Below are 24,344 nucleotides of genomic sequence, written 5' to 3' on the forward strand. Positions count from 1 at the left end.
TAACACTTCAGGATATTTCTCCTGGAGAACAGAAGGCAGAGGATTGACATGCATTCACTTAACTAACATTTATTGAGCGGAATATGTGTCAGGCAATACGACGGGGTTGCAGAGATGGATTCATTACCAACTGGGACTTGGGGGTGCTCACTGTCTGCTGGAGGGGACAGACAGTAAACAGATCAGTTAAAATCCAGTCTTGGTGGCTGTCACTGAAATGAGAGGCAAGAGCTCCCAGGGCAGAGCTGTAAACCCTGTCCTGGCCTTGAGGAAGTCTCCACAAGGTGATGGTGATCTGGCTTTGGACAGACTGTCTTCAAATATTGGCAGGGCCATCATGCAGAGATTGATGGTTTATCCTTCAAGACCAATTATCTGAAGATAATGATGTGCTTACTGTGTTGGAGAGAAGATGTACTGTTCAGTCTGAAACATAATTTTTGAAATAGAACTTGAAAGATGTGATCCAGCTTTGACCTTCTGATGTCTAAAACTTGATGATGGGGAAAATAGAATCTTTGAATTATCAGGATTTTTTCCAAGTTTATTTATTTTGAGAGAGAGAAAGAGAGTGAGTGTACAAGTGGGGGAGGGGCAGAGAGAGAGAGAGGGAGAGAGAGAGAATCCCAAGCAGGCTCTACACTGTCAGCACGGAGCCCGGTGAGGGGCTCAAACTTGGGAACCATGAGATCATGACCTGAGCCAAAACCACGAGTTGGATGTTTAACCGAGTGAGCCACCCAGGCGCCCCTGAATCAGGATTTTTAACTCACCTATCACCATACTGAGCAAACGGAAGACTCAAAAGAGGCCCTTATTATGTTTTACCATGTTTACCATCTGGAACGTAGCACAGCAGCCCAGAGGCAGGAAGGAGGCGGCACACAGCTATAGCGTAAAGCTATAGAAAGTGCATGGGGGGTGTAGGAGCAAGTCATGAGTTTGGACCACTTACTCTGAGCTGGGTTTGTGACCAGGAGGTGCAGATGATGAAAGTGAGAAGGGGAGAGTCCCTGATTTCCACGAGCAAGTGAGGAAACGCTCGTGGAGGTGGCAAGGGGACCCACAGAAGGACACGCCAAAGCCCGTGACTCTGCACCGAACACTGCACTATGCGTTGGCGAGACAGCACCCGGGGACCGTCTTCAGCCCTCTAATCCCCTTGCTGTGCTGCGAGGGCTTGCCGGCTAGGCATTCTCAGCAGCGCTTCATACGCAAGTAAGCAGAGGCCAGGGGACAAGTGGACAGCCCATGGCGTGGCTGTACCAACACACTTCCCAGGTGCAGCAACTGGTCTGCTTTTCACCTGCAGAATCGTAACTGCATGCCCATCAGAACGGGAGAGAGAAAAGGAAGGAAACAAGCCGAGAGGGAGCAAGCAAGAACCCTGCAACCAAAAAAAAAAAAAGTCAAGATGCAAAAGTCGAATTGGAAATCCGCCCGGGTTCAGAATCATCAGTTAGCGCTGGTGTTAATCACCTCCAGACTGGATGTCTGCACCCCTCAGAGCTTCGGGATGAAATCCATTACTCGTGAGAACTAATTTTAGCTGCTGGAAGTTTCGCTGGGTTTTTCCTAACACAACAGTCCTGGCTGTTTGAAGCTCTCCCTGCTCATCTTCCTCCCCGCCTGCCCTCCCTTCCGTGGTCAGCGCGAGCGGAGTGCAAAGTGGCTTTGTCTGGGCTTCCTTTGGCTGTGTTTCACCCGCAGCAGGGGGCTCAGTGCCTCTGTGTCCGTCCCCCAGACAGCCTCAAGGTGCTGTCCATGTGGCTAACGCAAGAATCAAAAAGTGATACACTTGGAAGCGGCACTGTGGATCACGATCCAACAGCTGTGGATGCTGCATTGTCTGGTCCGCTCCTTTACAAACTCTTTTACTCCAAATGGAGTATGCTACTCTCTTCTCATGCTTGGAGAAGTGCTGAATCTCCTTCCCCCTACCCTTCCCGGCGGCTCCCAATCTTCAGCCCCAGTTGTATATAAACTGTCCAAGAAATGTGTTTCCTTTCTCCCCTAGATCTTTCCCTGATCTGCTTACACATTCTCAGCTTTCAAGGCCTTATCCAAATCTCCAGGGATGACATGGGACACTTGTCTGTTACATTTTCATCAACAGTGTTTTGCTGAAGTCAGCCTGCACATGGATTTAATACGTGAAACCATTCCTGCTTTCTCCAGCCTGATCTCTTCCAAATTTGTGAGGAGAAAGTTCTGGAGTGTGCATGGTCAAACATATGGTCGCTGAAATCATTGGATTACATCTCTGTAATGATTCAGGCCTCATTGGTCATTCTGTTTTGTAAATCCGCATGATACGCTGAAACCTGTTTTGTTCACTAAGTGGGCCTTGCAGCTAAGTACAAGAGGTTTATCAGCTTAAAAAGCTTTGCTTTATTTTATGAAAGTTATATTACCCAGAGTAAGATGAATAAAACTCAGATTCCTTAGCACCGGACCCAGACATTCATAAATACACACCAAGTGCCGAGACAAAAAGGCAAACAGGGGCTTACCAGAGTTATTGCATATGAGACAGACTCTGGTTTCCAACGGAGGATACCCAGATTTGATTGGTTTTGTGAATGTTTTCCAGAGACTCTTTGGGCCTGGGTTGACCTTATGTGGCTTACCTAGTTTGCAATAATATACATAGGGGTTTGTTGTTTTGACGCCTTGGCCTAACTCCATCAAAATATTCTTCTTCACAAATAATACCTTTGCGTAAATGTTCTCTGGAAATCTTGAGCTCTTCCTGGAATTGAGGGCTCCCGGGCTAAATGCTTGGAAATAGTGGGATACAAAGAGCAGAGTGAAAACCTGATCTCTGGTACACTCTACCCTTATCTTCACCACACAGGGCACGAAGTTATGACCAGAATTCGATCATGGCTCTTCCTCCTTTTCTGTAGCAAGCTTTATAGTTTAGGTCAGAAGGGATGGGCCTTCGTGGATGATTCTGAGACTTTGCACAAAGTTTAAAGGTATGTCGCTTCATTTTCACGTTGAGGCCACTGGACTGAGTCCCTCGGGCCGCGTCTGCTCCTCTGCCCCCAGCCCTCCTCCCCCCGCCCCATTGTTCTTCCTGGTGGTGAGCAGCGATCCACGTCAGTGCTTCAGCTGAAGGAGCCTGAAAGGGATTACAGAGCATTGGTGGGATGGAAAAGACAAGACAGGATAAAGGAGAGGGAGCCTACATTTAGTGATCACTGTGTGACAGCACTTTCCGGTGGTATACCTGTTACCTTCATGTCTCTGCATCCATCTGTCTATCCATCTTTGTGTGTGTTTGTGTATAATGCATATTATTATATAGTATGTGCTATACATGTTATTTCTCTCTATAAGGTGGGTGTTATTATTCTCATTTCACAGAAGAAACCGAGCCTCAGAGAGGATATGTCATTTTCCCAAGGTCACTCGACCAGTACTTGTTGGAGCCAAGATTGGATTTTGTGTCCTTTTTTTTTTTTAATGTTTTTTTTTTAATTTATTTTTGAGAGAGAGAGACAGACCGAGTGCAAGAAGGGGAGGGATGGAGAGAGAGGGAGACACATAATCAGAAGCAGGCTCCAGGCTCTGAGCTGTCAGCACAGAGCCCGACACAGGGCCGGAACCCACAAACCACGAGATCATGACCTGAGCTGAAGTCGGACGCTTAACCGACTGAGCCACCCAGGTGCCCCTGAAATCTGTGTCTTTGTTTCTCTAAATCCCAGGCTGAGGAAACTACACCATGAAACCTCTCTGAAAACAAAGCGAATGGTGGTCGGCTCTCAGAGGACAATACCAGCCTTTCCTTGAAAAGTCACTTCTCCATTCTCCTTCAGAGCCCTTTTATCCAGTTAAACTAAACAGCAAATTCTGGGTTGCTATTTTCTGGTGACAATTCGATTGTCAGTATGGACTGTTGCACCCCAAATGCTTTTTGCATAAAATATTGAAAATAAGTTTTGGCACTTAAGCACATTTCAAGTGCTTAGAAAATTCACTTATGTATGTTATTTGATTTCCCACCTGCTCTGGGTCAGTGAGGGATGCCTGAACTCTTTCCCAGTCCTGCTGGGCTCCATGATGTCTTGACAGAAGGGTTTCTAAACTTTACTTCCTTTCTAGGCTCCATGTGGGAGCAAAGCACTCAACGAGGCTACTGGACATGATCATATTGGAATCCGGTTCAATATAGACTCAGGTTCATTTTTCTCCAATTCCTGTCTCCCACGGACAGGCCATAATAGTCCCAGCTGTTCCCCTCCTTCTGTCTTTCCAGAAAGCAGGCTGGGTAGAAGGGTAGGTGTTGATTTTCTGAGTGCAAGGACTCGGAGCTGTTCTTTATCTCTTTGGCAGGTCATATAGCCTTGTTTCTGGCTCTGTTTCATTATGTACAAAAACACAGCACCCTGACTTCAGAGACAGGTTTAGGAAGAGGACATGTGTGGCATTTCCTTGTCTTTGCCGTGACCTATCCAGCTGTAGGGCTCCTATTAAAGGTTAAGATGACTTGGCTCTGGAATTGGATGAATAAAGTTAAAATTCTGTTCTGCCCCTTAGGTGTGAGAAAGTTGTCTAATCTCACATGCATTTCCTCACCTGGAAATGGAAGATGAACATGCTTACGTCCTAAGTACACATGGCTCAGAAATGAGACAGAACGTGTAAATTGCATAGCCTAGTGTCGGGTACACAGTAAATACTCAACACATAGTGGCCATTGATTTTAAGTTTACAGGACACACACAACGAAGTCCCTCTTCTATAGAGGAGTCAGGGCCCTACTTGTCTCACTCACATATGGCCGGACTCTGAACTCTGAGGAACAGGAACAGGGCTGGTCTTCACGACCATGTGATCAGCGTTTGGCTCAAACATTGGTGCTCCATAAATCTCCGTAGAATTGGACTGAAGTTGCTTTTGTTTCTCTAAACAAGAGCCCTGGGCAGATAGATGCCCGGGCCTGCCACTTGCTGTGGTTGAGACCACCTCTCCCACTGGGGCCCACTTTCCCAGGCTCCTAACTGAGGCACTAGGCCAGGCGATGACTGCTGGACCCCAGAATAAAATTTGATTCTGTGCCAATCCCCCTACTATATAAAGTACTTCTCCAGGCATACATTTCAACTTCTGGTTTGAGGATTCATACTGGGAATAAGCAGGGGGTATAGTCTATGGGTTATATCCTCTTATGGGCATTTGCTGGTTGGAGGGCAGACAGACCTGGGAGACATTACATGGAGGAAACCTTCAGGGCACAGGATAAATGTGAGCTAAATGGTTGTTGATGATTAGTTGTGCTTATTCCAGTCTGCTTTGAAGATGCTACTGGGCATTAGGAGGTTTCACTGCAAAAATGACTGAAAAATTGTAACACATGAGAAAGTTTAGTTGAATTATTTTCTCCGGAAACTATTCATCCATTTCAGGATGATCAACACTACTTTGTAAGTCAACTGGAGTGTGTGCCACTGTGCACACAAACATGCACAAGCATTTTTCATGTAAATATTTCCCACTTATCAAAGAATAATCAGCCAACAAATATGTATTGATTGTTACTGAATGCTAATGAAACATACAAAGGAAATACAATATATGACAAAGTCTTCTGTCCTCTAAGAACTCACAATCAAGGTGGTAAGACACATGCAATAGCCACAAAGAGATCCTTTCGAAATTCTTTGAGAGGACCCAAGAAAGAGACGGGATTGAAGTAGAGTAGGAAGAATGGCGAGTGTTCAGAGAGGGGTTGAGTGCATGGGGTGGTAGTCCCAGAAACATCGGGAGGTGTTTATGGGCTCATTCATCTGGCAGATTTTTGTGGAACACATACTGGGCTGGGTACTGGGATCACAAAAGTGAATGAGGCACTGTCACCTCCCTCAGGGAGCTCAGAGTCTAACGGAGGAGATGGTGGGACACAGATATCAACCCATATGTGCACCATGATGACTGTATCTTAGAGGCTGGGGAGCTCAGAGGAAGGGTTCTGCCTGGCCAGGGTGGGGGTCAGGAGAGATATCACGGAATAAGGCCATACACACAAAGCTCTGGGAGAAAGGAGGAGCCACAACAGTGCACACAGGAAGAAGAGCATTCCTGGCACAGGGAACAGTGTATGAAAAGGAATACTTGCAAACCTTCCCATTATCTTTCCTGTCTATTTTTATACATCCTGTTTCTTTTTAAAATTTCCTGTTTATTTGGAAGCTTAGTGTTGAGTGTCTCTTTCCCCCATCCTCCAAATAGAATGTAAACATCATGAGAGTAGGACTCACCGTCTCCTTGTACACTGTATCCCCAGGCCTAGGACACGGCCGATGCCCAGTCAGTATTTGGGGACACTCAGAGGAGGACCTGATGGGTGGTTTTTTATCCGCTGTCCTCAGTGAGGGATCCGAGGGGGGTACTCAGGGAAGGCCGCCGCGCCTCCTGGGCTGGTCCTTCCATCCCAGCATCTCTGCTTCTCTCTCCACGTCCACACCGTCAGCCTCCCTCTTGCTAGCCTCTTAGTCTTCATCCCAAACGGAGGTGAGACCCGGGGTGCACTGGTGTCGGGCTGCCTCCCGGGCCTGCTCCCCTCCCTTGCACTCTTTGCCACCGTCACGGTCCACACAGCAGCTCCAGGCATCCTGTTGCAGGGCTGGGCATCATGCTGGCCTGCACGGGCCACAGTCCCAGACTCCAGACCCCACAATCCTCTCTCTCAACTCCTTTTGGAATCTACCTGCCCCACTGATCGAACTCCACTGCCTGCGCCCTCCTGCTTTTCCTTTGCCTAAATACCAACTTGTCTTCCTGCCTCAAATCCACCCCACTCCAGGTGCAAAGCCACTTGCCCTTGTGGCTCCTGTGGCTGGGCCTTTTGGGGGGACTTCCCATAGCCTACCTGCCTTAGTGGGGGAGCCCAGCAGCATGGGGTCTGGCCACTGTGCATTCTGCCAGCTTCATCTCCCACTGCCCGTGGGCTTCCATTTCACACTGCAGCAGCAGCAAACTGCTCCGAGGCTTTGGAACGCACGATTCTTTTCTGTCCCCACGTCTTCATTCCCGGTTAGCCACCCCCACCAGTAGCCCCTGTGTCTCCTGTAAAACTCCTGCTCATCCTCTGAGATAAAGCGTAGACATCTGCTGCTTCTGCCTCCCCAGAAGAGTTTGGAGACGATGTCCGTGTTCTTATGTATCATCCTATCTCCAGTATCAAACCCAGGACCTGGTATGCAGTAGGTCCAAAATCAGTATTTGATGAATGCATGAGTGCTCGGTATACGTAAGACGCTAAGTGAGTATGTGTATGTTGGCTGATTAAAACTGACAGTGAATTACGATAACGTCCACATGGAAATACTTTGTGGAAGTCGCTGCCTGATGATAGCCACCCTGACAGGTGTGAGGTGATAGCTCATTGTGGTTTTGATTTGCATTTCCCTGATGATTAGAAATGGTGAGTACCTGTCAGCCATGTGTGTCTCTTCTTTGGAGGAAAAAACAAAAGAAAAAAACAAGAGAAAGTGTTGGTGGGACTGTGGAGAAAAGGGAACCCTCATGTACTGTTGGTGGGAATGCAAAATGGCGCAGCCACCGTGGAAAACAGAATGGAGGTTCCTCAGAAAGTTAGCAATCCCACTTCTGGGTGTATATCCAAAAGAATTGAAATTAGGATCTCAAAGAGTTATTAGCTCTCTCATGTTCACTGCAGCATAATTCACAGGAGTGAAGACATGGCGACAGTGTCAATGTCCATCAATAGATGACTGGATAAAGAAAATGTAGGGGCGCCTGGGTGACTCAGTTGGTGAAGCGTCTGACTTCGGCCCAGGTCATGATCTCACCGTTAATGAGTTCAAGCCCCGCATTGGGCTCTATGCTGACAGCTTGGAGCCTGGAGGCTGCTTCGGACTGTGGCTCCCTCGCTCTCTGCCCCTCCCCCACTTGCACTCTGTCTCTCTCTCTCTCTCAAAAATAAATAAACATTAAAAACATTTTTAAAGCAATGTAGAATATGTAGACATGGAATATTATTCAGCCTTTTGAAAGATGGAAATTCTGCAATATGCGACAACACAGATAAACCTTTAGGACATTACACGAAGTGAAATGAAGTCAGTCACAGCAAGAGAAATACTGCGTGATTCTACTCACATGAAGTGTCTAAAATAATCAAGTTCATAGAATCAAAGAGTGGAATGGTGACTGACAGGGGCTGGAAGGAGGGAGAAATGGGGAAGCAATGGATGTAACGTTTCAGTTACAAAAAATGAGTAAACTCGGGAGATCTGTGCGACATCGTGCCTGTAGTCAACAGTAGTTGACTCTACACTTACAGCTTGTTAAAAGAGTAGATCTCATGTTAAGTTTTCTTTTAAGCTTCAAGAAGTGACCTTTTTCAAAGTCACTGCCTTATGTTAAATGTGGCTGATCCTTTCTCTTTTTTCAGTAGAAATTGTATATATTTAAGGTATGAAACACGATGATTTACTATACGTAGTGAAATGATTGCTAGTCAAGCTAGTTAACATATATTCTGACATGTTACCATGTTTTCTTGTGATGAGAGTACCTGAGATCTACTCTCTTAACCAATGTCCAGTATTCAGTGCTGTGTTAACTATTGCTTTCACACTGTACCTTAATCTCTAACTTACTTGCCCTACAGATCTGTGATTTTGACCTTTGACCACCATCTCCCCATTTCCCTCACCACTCCCCCCTGACCCCTGGCAGCCGCCATTCTGTGCTTCTGCGTATTTGACTTTTTTAGATTCCCTGTATAGGTGGGGTCAGGCAGGTTTTTAAAATTTCTGGCCTGGCTTATTTCACTTAGCATCATGTCCTCCAATTTCATTCATGTTGTTGCAAATGACAGGATCACCTTATTTTTTGGCTTGAAAATATATCATTTTATACATATGCCACAATGTCTTTATCCATTATCTGTCAGTGGGCACTGGGGTCATTTCCATGTCTTGACTCTTGTGAGTAACGCTGCAGTGAACATGAGAATGTATATCACTCTTCAAGGTACTGACTTCATTTCCTTTGGGAATATATCCAGGAGACATGTTGCTAGATAATATGGTTGTCCCATTTTTAATTTTTTGAGGAACCTCCATACTGTTTCCCCCCAATATGTTGAGGTGAATTTTGGAAATAAAATTACACAAAAGGGTAAAGAGGTAGCAACTGATTATTGCATGGGAATCCTTTTAAGCAAGCACCCATTTGCAGAGGGACACAGATACATGGCCAAGGGCAGACAATCAAGAGGACCATATATGTAACATGATTACCCCATTAAACCCACAGGGCCTCTCAGCAGGAGCTCTCAAGCTATTACGGGATTTCAGTTTCCAAGAAAAATTGTGCACTGCCGAATCAGCCATGGTTGGGCATCGCCGATTTTCACATTCGTTTGTGCTAAAAGCCTTCTCCTTCATGGAAAATCTTCTCCCCGATGAGCTGTGTCCACGCCCAACAGGGGCATTTTAGGTCAACCAAGCCACATTGCATTCTCTCTACAAAGACAGTCCAGGTTGCTCCCAACACCGGGCCTTGCACACTGAGTTCTTCTGGAATGTCTGTCAATGATGCAGAGCATACTGCCTCCCGCAGGGGAAGGTAAAGGAGACAGGAGTCAGGGTAGGTGGGATCTTCGAGGACTCTCTGGGCTGGGGGCGTGGGGGGCTGTCCTACATCTTAGATTCTTATCTCTGTTTCAAAGCCCAGCCAGGGGGCTCAACAGCAAATGGTGCAGCCTCTTCTTCCAGAGCACATTTGTTCATCCAAGCATTTACTCAGCATCTGCTATGAGTGGACCCGGGGCTGGCCACTGGGAATCCAAAGACAAGAGTGAGACCTAAGACATGGTCCTACCTTCAGGACAGGTCAGGGCAGTGTGCAGTGTAGGAAGTGTCACTGGGGGTGTTGCCCACTGTCACTGGGGCACAGAGCAGAGCACCTACCCCACCTGGCAGAAAGGGGCTAGGTCTTCCTAGTAATAGCTCCACTGGTCTTCAAGGGTGTACCAGAGGCAAGTGAAGGGGGAGGGTAGCCCAGGTAAAGTACATGCCTTTACCTTGGTCCAGAAATAAAAAGTGCCCAGTGGGGAACCAACTCTGAACACCTTAGCACACAAGACCCAGAGCATAGGAAAGGGGGGTGGAAAGGTAGGGTCAATCACTGGGTTCTACTTGCAGATGAAGAGGCAGGTGGGCAAACTAAATGACCTACAGAGAGGATTCAAAGTCAAGGCTGCAGCATAAGGTTCAATTCTCAGTTCTTTTCCCTTGAGTGAAAAAGCAAAATATTTAAGAACACAAAGCCGGAATCAGATGGATAGGCCTCAAGTCCTGACTTTGCTGCATATTAGCTTCTTTGCCTTTAAAATGACAATTGTGCAAGGGACTGTGACCCCAGGCTTCTTAGCGACTGAGACGTAAACACCCCTAGATCCAAGGTGGCGAAGGGAGATGGGGAACAGTTTCCAGAATCTGAGGCGGAGTGCCTGGTAGAGTCTGCTCCCTGAGAGGGAGCAGTGGCCCTCAGTCAGCAGGTGTAGCCAGCCTGAGTGTTGGATGAGAGCAGCCAGGCCAACACATATCCCATCCCTGACTCCCCCCTTCCTTCACCATCTCCCCTGGAGGCCCCATTGGCCACCTCCTATCGGATGTCAGAGTTCACCCCTCGTTCAAGTATCCATACAGGTCAGCCTCCCAGGGCACAAAGCAGAGTGGAAAGTGGCTCTAAAGGGTGAACAGAGGTGTTAGGGGCCCACACCTCCTGGGGGAGTTGAAGTTCGAATGAGATCATACAGCAAAGCTCTTAGAGGCATTTTTTACCTAAAACAAGTGCTCGGTCAAGACTAAAGTAGAATCTAGCAGTACATTTGCATGAATGTGCCACAGGTAGACAAGACGGCATAGTAAGAAAGACTGAAGACATTAAGGGTTCCCCTTGGATGACCGTCCTGAGGCTGGGATGGAGGAAATCGATGAGCCCCGGAAATGTGTGTTGCCTATAATTGGGCATGACCATCAATCGTTGGGTTGGTAAGTTTAGATGTCATTCCCATTTTTTTTCTTTTTTCAGTTTTTTTTTTTTTTTATTTTGAGAGAGAGAGAGAGGGAGAGAGAGAGGGCATGAGTGAACAGGAAAGGGCCAGAAAGAGAGGGAGGGAGAGAGAAAATCCCAAGCAGTCTCTGTGCTGTCAGTGTAGAACCCAATGTGGGGCTCGATCCCAGGAGCCATGAGATCATGACCTGAGCTGAAACCAAGAGTTGGACTTTTTTTTTTTTTTTTTTCAACATTTATTTATTTTTGGGACAGAGAGAGACAGAGCATGAACGGGGGAGGGGCAGAGAGAGAGGGAGACACAGAATCGGAAACAGGCTCCAGGCTCCGAGCCATCAGCCCAGAGCCTGACGCGGGGCTCGAACTCACGGACCGCGAGATCGTGACCTGGCTGAAGTCGGACGCTTAACCGACTGCGCCACCCAGGCGCCCCCAAGAGTTGGACTCTTAATGGACTGAACCACGCAGGTGCCCCAGATGTTCATTCTGAACCACAGACTTTTAGGTCTAGAACATTGGGAATGGCTTTATCGTCTTTGACTATGCATAGTGAGATAACTTGTACATTATTTAAATGGTATGATATATAAAATAAGAACACAAAGATTCCACTTGCCAGTAGGTCTAGACTGCAGAAGTCAGTGTTCTTGTATATGGAGATAAACCACTCAGAGTTGTTTGTTCTCCTATTTGGACCCTCCACACAAACCTCCTAATGAAATAGCCTGGCCAGGGAGCTCTGTGAAATTTCTAGATCTGAGGAAGATTCGACAACTTCTATTTGTCCTTCTCTTCCTTTACAATCCTTATTTTAAAATCCTCTTTCTTAATGTTAACTTCATCTCCAAGCTAGATCTGCATCCTTTCCTTACATCCTCAGTATACCCACATAAGCGGTATTCTATCCCCCGTCCAAAAGAGCTTAAACACCAGAAGAAATACAAGAAATTGGGATATACATTAACAAAATTGGCATAAGAAGAATAAATCTTTCCTGGAATTTTCTTAAAGGTTTTTTTTTCCCTTGGAAAGAAAGCCAAACTGTAAAGTAAAACACACTCAGCTGTTAATAAACAAAAACCTATCATATCTAAAATTCAGTTATTTTCCAAGACGAACTAACATTTTGCTCTGTTTTTCCTACTATGCACATTTCATTTAGCCCAAATCCTCATTATGGGAAACATTTACATATCCATCTCGCGGCTCCAGCATTTCCTGGGCAGTGAAATATGTGCTCCGTGGTTTCAGAACCCTGGTTCTTACTCATTTTGCCAAAAGCAGCAAATCTTTAAAAATGAAATTTTCCAGGCACTTAGCCCCTAAATCAACCTTGTGGGGATAGATGAGTTTGAAACTTATCGGCCCACAAAACGTCTCACAGCCTTTAAAAATGTCATCAGCCTTCCCCCTGGGTAGCGTGACCGGTGACACCCTGTGTCACAGCCCGAGCAGCTGAAAATGAATGTACCAACCCAGCGTTTTGAACCTTTATTAAGTTTCTTCTTTGCCGACAGCCTAATCCCTCACAGGCCTGTTGATTCCTGTTCATTTGTTCTCATTAAATGGATCTCTATGCTGGAGCCGTATTTTGAACAAAGTTCAGCTATGTGGGGAGGTTCAGGGCTCGTCTGGGGGCAGAACTCCCACTGCAGCTGTCACCCGCCAGGCTGACGTGGGCCCAGAACCAGCCATGCGGCTCTGTGTCCGGGACTTCTAGAATCCAGCCCTGCCTCCTGCTCTGCCCATCCCTTGCAGCTCCAGACTCTATCTTACCCCTTCCTGGATGTCCAGTCCCGACCAAAGCCTGCCCCTGCCCCATGTGGGTCTCAAGCATGTACTGGATCCTTCCCTAGGTGTCCTAGCCATGCAAACAAGTTGAAACGGGGGGATCATAGAGCCACAGCATCTTAAAGCCAGGAAGAACATTAGGAATTTCTAGTCTGACCTCCTCATGTTCAAATGAGGAAATCTTGGTCCAGAAAATGCATCATGGCCTGGTAATGCACATCAGAGCAGAAAGCAGGACTGCCTGAGAACCCATGGTCTTATGGGATGAATTGTATTTGGAGCATCTAAGAAACATTTTCACTCCTGTTAGGTTGGTCAGCTGACTGTTGGTACCTCCAGAACTGTATGTGGCTTGCACCAACACCCTAATATAATCTTGTAAAGATCAATTTTGAAAGGGTTCGGAGGAAGAGGGGTGATAGCATTATGATTTGTGCCGACTTCTGCTTTTATATTTGTTGTATGTTAATGGCCCAAACTGTGACCTTCCAAATACCCAGTTTGGGCATGGTAGGTTGGTAATGTGCATTTTAGGGGAACTTGTGGCAAATTGGTTACCAACCCATCATCTGCTGGGGATAGTATTACAGACAATAAGATGAGAAGCACTTGCACACAGAAGGTTTGGGGGTTGGTTTGGGAGTATACGGGGCTCTGGTTAATAACATGGAAAGGTGGACTTACGTGTGTGTTTACTTTAGATCATCACCTCTTTGCCACTTATCAAATCACAGTTTTAGCTCTGTGCCGCCTCTGCCCATAGCATGTGTGATTTCTTTGCTCACATGGTACTTGTAACATACACACAGCAGGTTTTCTCAGTTTGGGTGGAAATGGCTCTTCCTTCCGTGCAGAATGTCCAGCCGCCGCCGTGGATGTGCAGCCACTACAGATCCTTACACTGTCTTGTCTTCCAGGCTCTGCGGCTACCCTCCCTTTTACGATGAAAATGACTCCAAGCTCTTTGAGCAGATCCTCAAGGCGGAATATGAGTTTGACTCGCCCTATTGGGACGACATCTCTGACTCTGGTAGGTATCTCCGCTCCCCATGGGTGGCCCCTGGGACCCTACGTCCAGACCACCTGACTGTGACAGGCCTGGGGGGTTCGGAGCGGTCCTGAGGCTCCCAAGGACGTTTCCTTAGCTTTGTACTTGGACTTGACTTGCCATGTGGAAGATAGGCTGGGGACGTCTGACCCGAGCCAGATTGAGGGACGGGACTGACTCCTCCACCACTCTTAGCCGTGCCCTGATCTGGGCGCTCCAGGACTGAACCAGTGTCAGCTAACATTTATTGAGTGCTTATTGTGCCCATGTGCTAGCTTACTTGGTCCTCAAGACAACCTATCCGATAGGTGTTACTATTATCCCCACTTGACAGGTGAATTAACTGAGGCCCCAGAAGGTGAAATGCCTTGACTGAAACCACACAGCTAGTAAGTGGCAGATCTGGGATTTGAACCCAAGCCCTCACGCCAGAGCCCACGTCTCAGCTCCTGTGCCACACTGAAACGTTCCCAGAGCCGTTCACCATTTCCTCCTCAGGGATAAAGATCAAAACCAAGGCTCACGTAAACTGATGAATCTCTCGAGCCTCAGTGTCTTCCTGAGGAGGTCAGGATGATAATAATACTCCTCCCTACCAAAGTGGGTGGTGCAAGGATTAAATGAAATAATAAATAGGGCAGAGCCCTGCACTTACCGGTGAGCTGTTCAGATACCGCGTTTTATTATTTGAGTTATTTCCTCCTAACTGGAAACACCTGCTTTATTCCTCAGCAAAATTGCATGTTCATCGTGATCGGCTAAGTGGGCCGCGTGGGGGCTCCTTGAGGGCTGTGTATCCGCAGGGCCTGCCCAGGATCTGGTGGCCTTGGTAGAGGCCTTGGGGATTTTGTTGAATCAGTGATGTCTGAAACACAGAGAGGACGTCAACAAAGCAGCTCTCTTGGCAGCAATGAGCTCAGGGAGAGGCATATGATAACAAAGACGTTTGATGTCTGAACCAAAGATGTCACCAGCTGCCAAAGAGAAGGGCTTTGACTTGGGAAGGCTGGGTCCGACGCCTGGCTTGGCTGCCTCCTCGTTCGCAGTGTCACCCTTTAAGAGTGCCAAGTCTTGGCTTCCCTTTCCCCCAAACACTGATTCCCGCCTGCCTCCCATGTCCAGGTACCCAAGAGGGTTGGGGGGCATGGGAGGGGCTGGTCTGTTTTTCATGTGCCACACAATGTTCCTGAAGGCCTGGTGGCATCAGATTGTCACATCACAAGCCACAGACTGATTCCACCCCTTGTGCTTTCTTTTTGAACAGCAAAAGATTTCATTCGGAATCTGATGGAGAAAGATCCAAATAAAAGATACACTTGTGAGCAAGCCGCTCGGCACCCATGGTAAGAAAAAGGACCCAGTAGAAGGACCTAATGCCATCTGATGCCTTCCCAGAGTAAAGTCCCTCTTAGCTGCTCTTAATTGTGGAATGATTTCATCTCCAACCAGTGGCTTTCACCCCGTCCCCCAGGCGACACTCGAGCTACTCTGTTCCCTCAGGACACAGTCTTCTGAATGCATGGAGGACAAGCGAAGCATACAAAAAGTAGCTGTAGGGTTTTCATTTTACATCAAGTATTTTAGGATCATTTTTATTGAAGGTCATTCTTCAAGGAGTCATTCAGATTGGAGTTTGATTCCTTGAGCTTACCGTTCAATAGGGAAGTGAATTGATGTTATTCTTCTCCTCGTAAGATGCTTTTCATCTCCGTGTGCCTTCAACCCCAGAGGCATTTATCGATAGTGCGTGGTGTTGTGTATGACTACATTTCTCCTCAATGCCCTTGAAGCCACTTACCAGGTTTGAACCCAGCTTCACGATCCCCTAGGTGTTACTCTGCATTTATACTTTACTTCTCTGAGCCTCCATTTTCTTTACCTTACAATGAGAACAGCGATACCCAGTTTACGGGGCTGATGTAAGAAATAATTGAGATTGTGCCTGTGAAGGGTTTAACACAATGTCTGGCACATAGTAAATGTTTCATTAAGGTATTTTCATTAAACTGCCAGGAGCAGCCATCTGAAAACAAAGACCAGGAATGGCAGAATATATGGTCTGATGAAAACAAACAGACTTCGACTTCAGGAGAAATTCCCCTAAAAAGCATTCGAGAAAACTGCCCCCTTGTCTATTCTACCCTGTAGCATTTCCTCCAGAGTCTCACACGCTGGTTAGTCTTCCAGAGGGGACCTGCTCAGGGGAGCTTCATGACCTGGTTTCACAGACGGTCCCCAGCCCGATGATTTTTTTGACTTTACGACGGTGTGAAAGAGATACACATTCAGTAGAAACTGTACTATAAGCTAAAGTGAGTGGTCTGAGTATGGTTAGGATAGGCTGGGCTGAGCTCTGATGTTTGGTAGGTGAGGTGTCTTAAAATGCACATTCAGTATATGGTATTTTCAACGTCTGATGGATTTATTGGGACTTGGCCCCACTGTAAGTCAAGGAAGATCTGTAACTTAATGTATAACAAGAGTTGTCATTTATGGAGCATGAGTTCTGGTTCAGGTACTATTTTCATTGTGTTAACATATCATCTCATGTTTTTCTTTATAATGGCTCCATAAGTAGGTTTTATCTCCATTTCGGAGATAAGAGAATCAATTTAGAGAGACAAGGTAACTAACTTATCCTTAGCCAAGACTGCGCAAACACTACCTAGTGGTGAAGCCAGAATGGTTTCCGGCCAGAACGGACTTCAAAATAAGTGCTCTTCAGCACCACCCTGTAAAGACCAGTAAAAGGAAGACAGGAAGGGCCACAGGGAAGGAGAAGATGTTTCTGAACAAGGAGGTAGATTTGATTGTACATATTTTAATCAGCTTATATAAATGATAGTTTTTAATAAGTTACATTGGACAGCAGGTTGAAGTATGAGGCAATAAAGTTAGTAAAGCTTTTTCTTACTTTATCAACAATTGGAGGAAATGCTTGGGATGAGAGTAGGGGGCAGGGCAGTTTTTTTGCGTGCTGTTAAGGGGAATTTCTCCTGAAGTCATACGGCCTTTAAAGCTGTATGAAACTCTGTTTTCTCCCAGTTTTGTTGAGATATAGTTGACGGACACTGTATAAGTTTAAGGAAGGTGTCTATCATATAGCGTAAGGATTTGGCATTTGTATGTATTGTCAAGTGATTACCACAATAAGTTTAATTAACATCCATCCGCTTACTTAGGTACCCTCCCCCCCCCCCCAGTTTCTTTTCCCTGTGATGAGACCTTTTAGGAGTTACTCTCTTAGAACCATAGCCATCATGTTGTACATGACACCCCAGCGCGTGCTTATTTTGTACGTACAAGACGTTGGAGATGATCTGACAGAAGAGGAAAGAGAACCTCTAAAGAAGGGAAGCAATTTCCTTCCTAGGACTTGTCCACTAATCTGGCCTCGCTGTGTGGAAGACAGGAAGGATCCCCGCTGAGACCTGGTCTCTCCTTCACCAGGTGTTTTTGACGAACAACAGAAGGGAGAGGGTCTGGAAGAGGCCTTCCAGAGGGCCCAAGTCTCCCTGAGAGAAGGCCTTCCCAGACTGTCCAGGGAGGGGAGGTGTTCCAGGCAGGGCAAGCGGCCTGGGCCTCGCTCAGGAGCCTAAACCCACCTCTGTCCTGGAGCCACCACTCTCAGGTTCCTGGAGGGGGCGTGGGCACAGGAGCGAGGCAGGAGGGCACGAGAAGGAAGACATGGCCGGCAGAGTTCTCTGGGGTAGCCTGCTCGAGGGCAGTTCCCAGCTACCCCCCTCCCAAAGACCAGGAATGGTAGAATATGTGTTACTGCATCTGCGGGCTCCTGAGCTCTGTGGGCCCCTGTGTCGGACTGAAATCATAAATGACAGCAGTGTATATCCTGCAGGGCTTTTCAAGGGATTCGTGACATACAAATAATACAAATAAGAAGAGGACCTAGCACCTAACAGATCTCTGATCTATAGGAGTTGCCCTTAATTTATTACCGTAGGAAGTAATTTGTATTTTCCCTTTGGGCGGTGGGGGCCCCTGACAGGTTTTAAGCCAGGTGATGAGATTTGTGTCTCAGAAAGCTCAACCGGTTGCAGAAGAGAGGCCGAATTGCTGGCCACGGGGCAAGGGAGGCTGGCGGGGAGGTGCAGAGTGGAGGCGGAGTGGGGGATGGCCCAGAGAAGGGTGGAGGGGGCCTGTCCGGAGCCACGGGGAGGAAGCAGGATGGAGAACACACTGAGGGGTGGGGAGCCGCAGCTTGGGGCAGAGCGCTGCTGGGACAGAGGGGTCTGAAGTCCTTCCCGAGGTGCCAGGGGGAGGGCCTGGGCAGGTGAGATGCCTCCACTGTGAGGAGCAGGAGGGAGGACCCAGGAGCCCTCTGTCCCGGTGCTGAAGGTGGGGGCCCTTTGCCAAGTGAGTCTGGAGCCCAGGAAGGGGGTCGGGCTAGAGACAGACTTCACAGTTGTCTGCCTGGGTCACGGTACGATGTATCCGCGTATCCACGTGTGAGCTGCACAAATTAATGCCTTTGTACTGTAGAGCTGGGTTTTTGCCAACGCTTTACAATTTTTTTTACGTGCATTTCAAAAATCCCAGGAAGTCAAACATTAGAAAATGGTACCAATGAATGCACTTGACTCAGACATCATTGAAATGCCCCACTGCCTGCATTTATGATATGCCTGTTTCTTTTATGTAAAATTGCTCGGGCTGAGAGCACCTGATTCAACAGAGAGCTGGCAGAAAGTGGGGTAATTATTCCAGGGAGCACAGCTTTATCAACGCTACCATTCTAGAAGCTGTGCTCTTGGCACATCGATTATATCCAGAGAACATGATCTCTTATTCTGCACTCGCTCTTCCGGCTGAACCAAGGCTACCAAGAGCCAGGAGGGGCTCTGGAAGTCCCAGACCCCTTTCCTCAGACTCAAAACAGACCGTGCCAGACAGGACAGGGTTCCTTTCAGAGCTGTCTGTGGGTAGGGTGGTCGGCCCACCTTGCCAGGTCTTTCCTGTGCCCCCCTGATCTTTTAAAAATTTTAAATGTTTGTTCATTTTTGAGAGAGGGAGACATCTGCTTTTGTGAGTGGGGGAGGGGCAGAGAGAGAGAGGGAGACACAGAATCCGAAGCAGACTCCAGGCTCTGAGCTGTCAGCACAGAGCCTGACATGTGGCTGGAACTCACGAGCCAGGAGATTATGACCTGAGCTGAAATTGGACGCTTAACCGACTGAGCCACCCAGGTGCCCCTCCCAAGCCCCTGCCATGAGAGGCTACGGCTTTCTCGTGGCGACACATGGTGAGGAACCAGCAGCCTGCAGCTGCTGGCCAAAGGTAGGAACTGGCAAGTGGCAGGATGGGAGCCGTTCCTTCTTACAGGGAAGCATCTTGATGGGGTTTGTTCATCTGGTTCGGAGAGTTCTGAACCTCTGTCTCTAGTTGCGTTGACAAGGAAACCAAATGGTGACTCTTGGGCATCCATGCCCCAGGCAACACTTGGCAATGTGTCCACCTGGGAGGGGACATCGTGTGTTGGCCAGGCCAGGGTGGCATCTGCAGCCCTCTCCTCAGTGTTCCTGTGTCGCCTCCCCTCTTCTGGGCTCCAGCCAGCTGAGCTCTGGTTGACCGTAGGAATTGGGAAGCAGCCCAGGAGTCTGGGAAACTGGTCTCTGGGGGTACACAGCAGCATCACCAAGCCTGTCCTGAGAAAGTGGCTAGAAAAATGCAAAATCAGACCTATGGAGGTACAGCAGACCACGTACAGAACACAAAAACACCAGAAGGCAAGGAGAGAGGAGTTTGATGATTTGGGTGTGGAAAAAGAGAGCAAGAGAGACCTCACAAAGTCTGATTTATACAAATGCCATCTGCATTGTTAGCATGAGGTTAAAACTGGAAAGCAAAGTGGGGTGCCTGGCCGGCTCAGTCGGTAGAGCACGCAACTCTCGATCTTGGGTGTGTGAGTTCAAGCCCCACGCTGTGTGAAGAGATTACTTAAAAATCAAATATTTAAAAAAGTAGAAACAAGGGAGATAGGAATGGAATGTGGGCACCATAGCTTTGTGTGTGTGTGTGTGTGTGTGTGTGTGTGTGTGCGTGTGCACAGATTTATAAGGAGATTCCTCTGTGTCGGAGGCATCATTCAATTCCTAGGACCATCAAGGTACTAGAGTCCCTTCCAATTCTAAATTCTAGGATTCTGTGCCTCTGGTGTTGCTGATGAATCATGCTAAAGCCAGGAGCACCGAGCATTGTGAGTGTCATATGTTGTCATTGTAATGTCGCTGTCTTGTGAGCAGCAGTAACCATTTCCATGACGGTGCCCATTTGAGGAAGATCGTGTGCGGTCATGGGCCAAGGTGGCCTCGCTTCCCCAAGGAGAGTGCCCCAACGGGGGCCTCTGGGCCACGTCTGCCCTGCCTGGTCTTACTCAGCTACAGCACACCCCAGGACTGTGGGAAGCGAGCATGGAACATTCCTAAAATAATTGGAAGTTTGCATTTTCCTTACATCTCAGCCCATGCTAGCCCACAGAGAAGGGAGTTTCTCTGACCCCCTCGCGGGTCTGTTTGGTTTGGAGCGTCACTCTGCCCTGCGGTGGTGCTCAGCCCAAGGAACCCCGTATTCCTACCACTTCTGCCTGCTCGTTTCCAAGAAAGCACTGGCCACCAATGAGTTGGAATTGGCCTTCTTTTCTGAGGATGTAGCATTTAAAAACGGTGCAGGAGGAAACACTCACATGAATTGTCTAGCAGGAAGAGCTTAATAAAGATGTCTGCAGTCCGCTAACCTTGTTCCTTGGATTTGCCCGCTAGTCTGTTTCTGTGTCATTGATGTGTGTCTGGGGACAGGGGGCGACTGGCAGTCGTTGGAATTGGAAACCTGGTTCTCTTGAGTCAGTTTCTGAGTGTCCCCTTGACTAAGGATTTGCAGCCCCGCTGGGAAAAAGACAGAGTCTATGGTTGGAGGAGCGGGAATATCAGACCGCATTCCAAAGTTGGGCCCTGCCTGGCACAGACTAAACATCACATCCATCAACCATGTTTTCGATTTTAAAGTGAAAGGCTGGGTGGGTGGGGACAGATTTTTCCTCGGGGGTAATCTGTCTGAAGAAGTCCTAAGCTTATTCTTTTCATGTCCCCAAAACAGTTGGACATAATACTGTGGCATCTAGGCTGTTTGGGGTTCAGGGCCATCTGGGTCTGGGAGATGACAAGTTTCCTCACTTCCTCACTAACCAGTCACCTTCCAGCCAGAAAGGATGGTCAGTGTTCCTGGCATCTCTCTCTCTGCCCCTTAACTTTTCAGATGCAAAAAATGATTTCATAGGTAACAGATACCAGCCTAGAATTTAACAGTTTGGTGTTAAATGAAAGGGAAGATGGGGCGCCTGGGTGGCTCAGTGGGTTAAGCGTCCGACTTCGGCTCAGGTCATGATCTCACGCTTCGTGAGTTCAAGCCTTGCGTCGGGCTCTGTGCTGACACCTCAGAGCCTGGAGCCTATTTTGGATTCTGTGTCTCCCTCTCTCTTTCTTCCCCTTCCCCACTCATGCTCTGTCTCTCTCTCCTCCAAAAATAAACATTAAAAACTTTTTAAAAAATGAAAGGGAAGATACGGAAGGTTCTAAGTGCAAAAAAGAATGAGAGCAAAACACAGCTTCCTCTGAAACTAGGGGAGAAGGCCAGGTGACTAAATGTAGAGCAGGGGTGGTGTCGAGGTTGAGGGGAGTGTGTGGGAGAAGAATGAGCTGCAAGTGACCTCCAGGTGACCAAATGAGCCTGGAGATTGTAAGCCGAGAGAGAGAGGAGGGAGGAGGAAGGGAGGGAAGGAGAGGTGGTAAAGCAGGAGGAGGAAGTCACAGGACAGGAGGATAATTCCTAGGTAGTTTCTAAGGACAGAGGTGAAGAGCAGACCCACCCTCTTCCCTGCTGGTGGAAGGCTATGGAACAAGCAAGAACTAATGCCCAGTAACATCAGGGACCCAGCTGAATGCAGAGTGGATCCAGTCCCAGCAGTTCAGAGAATTCTTATGGGAAATGCAAGGGAAGATTTGGCAAGCAGGGCTGAGCTGAGGCTGGGCACCCTCTCCCTGAGCATGGAGGAAGTATAGGTGAGAACATGGCAGACCTTAACTGCTGGAAAGGACCAGAAGGATGCTCTGGGCCCGGGATGTGAGCAGGTCCGTGATGCAGAGGGCCTGGAAAGGGCAGAAGGAAGGGGCCTCTAGCAGGAGAAAGCTGGGAAGACGGCCCTGGGCAGGGATCTGGTGGTCAGACCAGGCAGGAAACACATGTGGGACCTCAGAACTGCAGGTGGAGAGCTGGTGGAGACGGAGACGGAGGGAAAGGAGGGAAAACTGGATTCAAGTTGCCTTGTGACTTCTGATGTCGCAGGAATTGGGGCCGAAAGAGAAGTGGGAACCAGGCAGAGAGGTCAACGAATCTCTGGGAGGGTGCTGAGTATAGAAGGGGGGCAGGACTTGGCGGTGGTGGCAGATGGTGTGCATGTAAGACAAGAGCCACACAGCCTGGAAGGGCAGCGGGAAGCCACCCTCTCAGTGAACCTCAGGACAGGGACGGGGTTGGGGCTTCCCTGGGAAAGCAGCGTGCGACCCGGTGTCAGAGCACCCCGCCCCCCTCAAGAAACCCTTTTGAAGAAGCATCTTTGCCTCTGTTTCAGGATCGCTGGTGACACAGCCCTCAACAAAAACATCCACGAGTCTGTCAGTGCCCAGATCCGGAAGAACTTCGCAAAAAGCAAATGGAGAGTAAGTCTTGGGCTCATTACATTTACAATGAAGGGCACCTGGGTGGCTCAGTCAGTTAAGCGTCCAACTCTTGAGTTCAGCTTAGGTCATGATCCCAAGGTCATAGGATCGAACCCTGTGTCGGGCTCTGAGCTGACAGCACTGAAGACTGCTTAGGATTCTCTCTCTCTCGCTCTCTCACTCTGTGTGTGTCTCTCTCTCTTCCCCCTCTGCCCTTCCCCCACCTCAAAAAAATTTTTTTTGCGATGAATTGAACCACCCCATGAAACTTGCCCTACAGTTGGAGCATTTATTATTTCTCAAGGTTACTATCACCCGAGTTTGATGAAAGTCCCCAGAGCCTCACCCAAATAATCTTGCTAATTTTAACTGATAACCATTAAGACTCAAAGGGGATGTCATGGTGTGGGAGGGATGAAGTATGGCTTTAATATTTCCCCTCTGTGATTCAAAAATAGCAATAGTGTCAGCCCTTACTCATTTGCTGTTTCTTAAGAACATAATTCCTGTTGTCTTCCTTTCTGCTGCTGGAACTTTGACTAGCTGACTTTTATGAAAGTGATAGGAAAGGGGGGTGGGGGAAGACAGGGAATCTGAGTTGAACTCATCGATATTTTCAGCTAAAAATGTGATGGAGTTATACCACTGAGCTTTCCTGGTCATCAACTGGTTACCTAAACCCTATGTTCTAATCAGTGCGGGGAAACAAAATTAATTCCACTGACCTGCTTTATTCGGAGGAAATGCTATTAGGACACAAGCACTCATAATAGGAAAATTAAAACTACCTTAAAGCGTCACCTTTTAAGAGACCGTCTTACTAGAATACACGTTTTATTCTAAAAGTCACTTCCCTTAAATGACGGAGAGTATTGGTTTACATTTATCCTCTACGTTTACTATGTCTAAAGAGGAGTATTTGTTTAAATCTCCAAAAAACATTTCAGTGGGGGCGAGGGGTGCAAAACATTAGCATCGTTTTGGAAGAAGGGGCAAGACAAGCTTCCTTTCTAAAGTATCATGAGAACGTTTTAAGAAGCTGGAAATGGTTGGGGTAAGTAAGAAGAAACAACCAGACACAGTCTGAGTCTTTTCTAATTAGCTGGACTATTGTGTCTGCCTTTTTCCCCTTTCTTAAATTTCAGCAAGCATTTAATGCCACGGCCGTTGTGAGACACATGAGGAAACTCCATCTCGGCAGCAGCCTGGACAGTTCAAATGCAAGCGTTTCAAGCAGCCTCAGTTTGGCCAGCCAAAAAGATTGTGCGTATGTAGCAAAGACAGAACTTTCCAACTGGCGTGTCAGACAGATCTGGGGCGGGGAGGCGAGCACGGTCCTTTGCGAGCTCCTGCTGTCAGGCACTTCTGATTTAATTCCTCTCGTTGCATGTCCCCCAGCAACCCTGGGACGTTATTTAATTTTAAAGAATGTTTTCGAAACGTTTAATTATTCGATACACACACAACCGTAGGTATGATGAGCTCCATTTTTAGATGGGAAATCTGTGGCTCACGCGCTGCACAGCCATACCTGTCTGGACAAGAGCCCAGACACTTTCGGATCCGTCTCCTTCCCCCGAGGCTCGCTTGTCGCTGCGCGTCATTCTCAGGGGTTGAGGAAAGGGCGGCAGAGACGCGTGACAGCCTGATCTCATTGGCTTTTAATACCTACTTTTTGATGAGGAGGATGATGCTTGGAGCTGAATTATATGATG

At 47.7% G+C, this 24,344-nt stretch overlaps 1 protein-coding gene across 2 annotated transcripts in view; it reads left to right on the plus strand.

Annotated features, from left to right (window-relative positions):
- Positions 1 to 24,344, plus strand: part of CAMK1D (calcium/calmodulin dependent protein kinase ID) — a 433,382-nt gene that overhangs the window by 401,717 nt on the left and 7,321 nt on the right. The window contains exons 7-10 of one of the 2 annotated variants that reach the window (XM_047067247.1): positions 13,770 to 13,882; positions 15,165 to 15,243; positions 22,542 to 22,629; positions 23,775 to 23,892. In XM_047067247.1, coding sequence (XP_046923203.1) covers positions 13,770 to 13,882; positions 15,165 to 15,243; positions 22,542 to 22,629; positions 23,775 to 23,892 — 398 coding nt within the window. Of the gene's footprint in view, positions 1 to 13,769; positions 13,883 to 15,164; positions 15,244 to 22,541; positions 22,630 to 23,774; positions 23,897 to 24,344 lie in introns of both variants that reach the window. The other variant, XM_047067248.1, reaches the window with a different exon arrangement.

Source organism: Lynx rufus, unplaced genomic scaffold (assembly GCF_022079265.1).
Source record: "Lynx rufus isolate CCGP_SWC_20201006 ecotype Redwood Valley unplaced genomic scaffold, mLynRuf1.p SCAF_7, whole genome shotgun sequence".
NCBI lineage: Eukaryota > Metazoa > Chordata > Mammalia > Carnivora > Felidae > Lynx > Lynx rufus.